Source organism: Montipora foliosa, chromosome 13, assembly GCF_036669935.1.
Source record: "Montipora foliosa isolate CH-2021 chromosome 13, ASM3666993v2, whole genome shotgun sequence".
Lineage (NCBI taxonomy): Eukaryota > Metazoa > Cnidaria > Anthozoa > Scleractinia > Acroporidae > Montipora > Montipora foliosa.
The window spans coordinates 37760072-37765071 of NC_090881.1; the positions used below are offsets into that span (position 1 = coordinate 37760072).

A 5000-nucleotide genomic window follows, 5' to 3' on the forward strand; every position below is an offset into this window, starting at 1 on the left:
TGAGGCGGTTTCATGACTTCCGTATAACAAGAAACCAAAATGAGTAGCAAGTAAAGATGCAGAATGTAGGTGTGAAATGGTACAAAAAAGAGGAGAGTGAGAATTGAGTCCCTTTTGAATTGTTTTTCAAAATAGATTGGTGTAAGGATTTGCTTTAGAAGCAATGAAGCAATGTGTGCTTTGTTGACATGTTTTGATGCTAATTTTGCCTTTCAATTATTGGGTATTGGTTATTGCTATGTATGTTAAAATATTTTAGAGATCAACCACTAATCATTACTGCGGATACTTTTGCTCCTCTCCTCATCACAAACAAACATTTGATTTGATGTTCAATTTTAATTATTTGATTTCCCGTCTCTTAAATTAGCAAAGGACTGTACTCAGCTAAACCTAAGACTTTGTAATAACTGTTTGTCCTTGTCGTTATGATTGCCGTAAGCATCAGCCTTGATGGCATCACCATTGCATGTGACATAAACAGCTGAATCTGCACCTGCCTATCACTACATATTACAATCATTTTATTTGTATTCTGTTGGTACACTGAAAAGAACTTTGCATCTCTACTTTAATTTTATCTTGTCGGTTTGTATTCCTTCTCAATAGATGCTGCTGAAGCTGGAATGAGGGGAAGGAACTATTCAGTGTCTGAAGGAGGCATAAAACTGTTTTCCTGTTTAGTTCATGGAAACCCTGAACCTAACATAACATGGTACAAGGGCAGTAAAGCAGGTGGAACAGTGATTTCTATTGCAAAACAGTTGGAAGCAAGGGAAACTGGATGTTACACTTGCTCTGCAAGCAACTCTCTTGGAACACCAGTCACCATCACACAGTGTCTAATAATGGGTAGGTCGCTCTTACCTCTAGCAAATAGAAACATCTCCAGGGATTGTGGGCCTCGGAAAAGCATCTCTCTTATTACTCTAGTCTCTGCCCATAAACTGACTAACGTCTTCTTAACTCCAGCAGCTTGGATTAAACCTTCCTCACCTGTGGCCCGGGGGATGAAGATCTCTTGTTCTAAACTCCGCATTCACGTAAGAACTAGTCAAACTCGCTGCTAATGAATTGTGGACCTTAACCCGTCTTGAGGGAGCAAGGGTTTCATAACCGAGCGAAGATCGTTCTTAATTCCACAATAACACAATAAGCTTGAGCTGGTTGTTGACAGCATCATAATCACTTCATTGTACTAGATGTAGTAATCAACTAAAACTACTAGGTTTTCACCTGTAGGCAGCAGTCCCTAAAATAACCGGCGAAATTTTGCCAATATCCTCTGGCTGGTTCGGCCCTTTTTAGTGGTTCAGGGGCCAAAAACTCTCACAGCTCTCGGTCCATCAGCAGCAGCTGCCACAATTGCTGTCTTGAAATCACCTCCGAAGTGTAAAGATTGCGTACCGATGGCCAACGAATCACACAGATTGAACTAAACACAACAGTAACCTTTACTTCACTCGCACCCCATGGCACACAAAAGAGCATGGTTTCACATTTCCCATGAGTCTGGACTTCCGGTATGAAAACTAGAGTTATTTCCGCTTAAAAGATTATCAATACATTACACGAAGTGCGTTTGCTGATGCCATTAGCAGCTTTTTGCACACTTCCCCAAACACAGCCTCCTTCGGACCTTAGCAACTGCGGGAGATGCTCTGTGATTTAGGAGAAATTAGGAATAATCTTTGACAGCTTTAGCAATTTGACCATATATTTCTCACCGTGTACAATCATCCCCTTCTCACATAGCCGTTTAATAGGTCTATGAGAGTACAGAGACACTCAGATCATCTTCAATACTTGAAACCCCGGAGCAGCATTGGAAAATACCTGGTACGATCTAAGAGATCCGGAACATTGGTCTCTTGTACCAGTATAACCCCGCTGTTTCTTAAATGCTGTAATTCCTTGAAGCTCTTCACCCTCATGCTAACTTAAGTGGTATCCCCATTGGAAGGCCAATTTGTTGAATGGGAGAACATAGGATTTTTGAGTAGGATATTATTCTCGTACAGTCGCCTCATTTTTCTCCCCTAATATCCACACACTTGGTTTAGGAGCGACAACTAAGGGAAACCACGTAATAGGATTTTTTTGGCACTTCTTCGGTTATGTACATGTTTAGGAGATCAACCCAGTTGCTGAAAAACTCGAGTCCTTCCCGGATCCAGTAAGCAAAACTGCATATCCATGTTAAATATCTTTGTCACTCCCCTCTGTCACCACTGAAGACAATTGAGACCCGCCAACTGGTCCAACTTGCACTTTTTTATGTTGTACTTTTCCCCAGCGCCAATCAACCATTTCTCCTGATGTGGTTGGATACTGCACAATGGTGACAAGGATACAGTTTGATCAATCTTTTGTAAAACGCGGGTCCCCTTGCTCAATTAACGTCATGTCTTGGCAGGAGTGCTAGCAATATCAAAACTACTTTAAAAGCATTACTGTCAGTGTAGCTGAAGGATTCAAGCTTTGGCAAACATCGTGTTCGATTAGAGACCGAAACACCGGATTTAAATTAAAACCTAAAGTCAGATGTCTTTCAATCGAAGCCACCCAAAAAATTTAAAATTTGACCAAAGTTTACTAACCTTGCACTGTGGAAAACTGTAATTCTCTGAGCGCATACAGAGTAATTATGCGATCTCTTTCCTGCATGCATATTGGCCCACTCTTTGAAGTCCATTGGTCTGGATATCAGTTCCTGGATAAAACGGCTGGCAGCCATCGAAGCGGCCTCTTCTTCTGTTAGTGTGTCCAAAACTGGTGCACTTTCATTTCCTTTTGTGGAGAAATACGGGTGGGGAGCCATGAGGTCATAATTGGTCCGTGTGCACTCAGAGAATTACAATTATCCTCTGAGGTTAGCAACCTTTAGTCTAATTGCGTTCTTAAGAAGGAGGACGCATTCTAATCGTGTCGTTTTACGAATGTCCCGAATATGTTTCGCGGGTATCGGTGGTGATGCCATCCGATTTCAGAGTTTGGACGCCATCTTGGACTGACTGGCCCACGGGCACATCAGCTCGATCTGATGTGATTGTGAATATGTCATGCCTCGACATCGAGTTCGAATCGCATTGCCCTCACGCCCAAATCAAAGCGGTAAAAATTCCCCATATTTCCAAGTGCTTTGCAGTTGTGGGTGTTCGCTGTTTTTTCAAAGGTATTTAAGTTGTGTTGATTTATTCAAAGTATCACTTGTAAATATGACTAAAGCTACTTATCAGAACATCAGAAAGCTGTGAAGTTGTGTGTTTTGTGGGAAACAGACATTGCCAGTTCGGCCCTGCACAGCAATTCGTGCCGGCAACGATGCCGATGTGATTTGTCAACTCAGCTACTCTTCACAAGAGATTCAAGTTCTCTCTGCGTACTGTCTGAAAGCACTTCACAAGTCCACTTTCCCTGAATATTTCTTGGGAATCAGTACAATAAAATATATTATTGTACTAGACATGGAACGCACTTTACTAATCCATGATTACTAATAGTTTTAGATTCTCTTTCATGCCTATTCCTCATTTATGACCTCATTATGCGCTATTCGAAGCACGCGGAGATAAAATAAAATACTTTTACATTCAAGACATTTCTTTATTTACACTGGGTGTTCGCGTTAGGTCTTGGAGAGTACTAACTGCCCAACAGACATCGTAGAAGACATCCTCTTGTAAAACCGTGAAAAGGTCCATTCATTAGACTAGTCTGCTACTTTCAAAATATCATTTACAGGGGCTCCCGGAAGAACGCTTTTGAAGTAGCCGCTCTGCGTGTGCTGCGGCCCCTAAAGACGCTTACATCTATACCTGACTGAAAAAAAAGCATTTCTCATTCCATCTTGCTACAGTATCAGATGATACCTCCGCATGTCGCTTACAGTATGAAATGAATAATTACTTAGCATCCTTCCTAAGACAATAAGTTTTCTTTAAATACTCCAATAAATGCAAGCGAAGACGAACACATTGTTTCCCGGGGATTCCCAAAATAGTTACACGCAAAGTCTTGGCTTTGTTGAGAACCTACATCTCTACGGAGCTACGGGACTTGATAGTAGTTGGTAGTCGACCTGTAGGTATAGACAGTGTTATAGGTTTTTCCCTGATCATGTACACTAGGGAGAATGTCTGAATAACCTTACGGGTGCCTGAAGAATATCAGCTTTGTGATTCTTGCACCAGCTAATTCCCTGTGGCCAAGGTTTGTCGCACTGTTTGGTGGTTACAAGCCCTGTTGGAAATTCCTTGTTGTCCGAGGGTGTCCCTGATAAGATACAAGGGGCCAAGCGAAGCTGTCAGCGTAAGGGATGTTCTTCAGTCTGAAAGGGATGTCCCCTTCAGTGAGGAGGACTGGACGATCCGATAGTAGACTCAGAAGTGTGGGGTACCACGACTGTGTCAGCCAGACTACGTCAATTCACAATAGGCGCGCTTTGTCCTCCTTGACTTTTGAAAGAACTCGCGGTATTAGGATAAAAGATGGAAAAGCATAAGGAGCACGATATACAGAACGCCGCATTTGAGAGAGCGATTTATTGAAAAGAAAAAAAAAACATCTCCACGCAGCCAGGCCTACTCTGGAACCTTAACTCGCCTTAACTCGCCCTAACTCGCAGCGTGAGATTATGTTCAAATTTCCTTATCTCGCCTTAACTCGCCTAAACTCGCATTATCTCGCACACCCTCACCCACTCTCACCACTGCAAAGTGGATACCAATTTAAATGGGTCTGGTCCATTCAACCAAGATTCATACCGGCCCCCCCGGGAAAAGTGGTCCACGTCAAAAGGTTTTGAAATTTTTCCGGTTGCACTGAACTGTTCCAATGAGCTTTGGACCAAAATTTCCGGAAATTTTGGTTCATGGATCGCACCCAATACCTCAACCCACTCTCAGGGTAATTTCATAATTAATCCACAAAGGGAAGACACCAAAAAATAGGGATTTCAACAATTTTAAACAATAGTAATTTGTAAGTCCCATCCTTCT

The 5000-nt window shown here is 42.1% G+C and overlaps 1 protein-coding gene across 1 annotated transcript in view; it reads left to right on the plus strand.

Annotated features, from left to right (window-relative positions):
• The window catches only part of LOC137983185 (uncharacterized), a 73733-nt gene that overhangs the window by 40897 nt on the left and 27836 nt on the right, over window positions 1–5000 (plus strand). The window contains exon 17 of the mRNA XM_068830365.1: window positions 610–852. Coding sequence (XP_068686466.1) covers window positions 610–852 — 243 coding nt within the window. The remainder of the gene's footprint in view (window positions 1–609; window positions 853–5000) is intronic.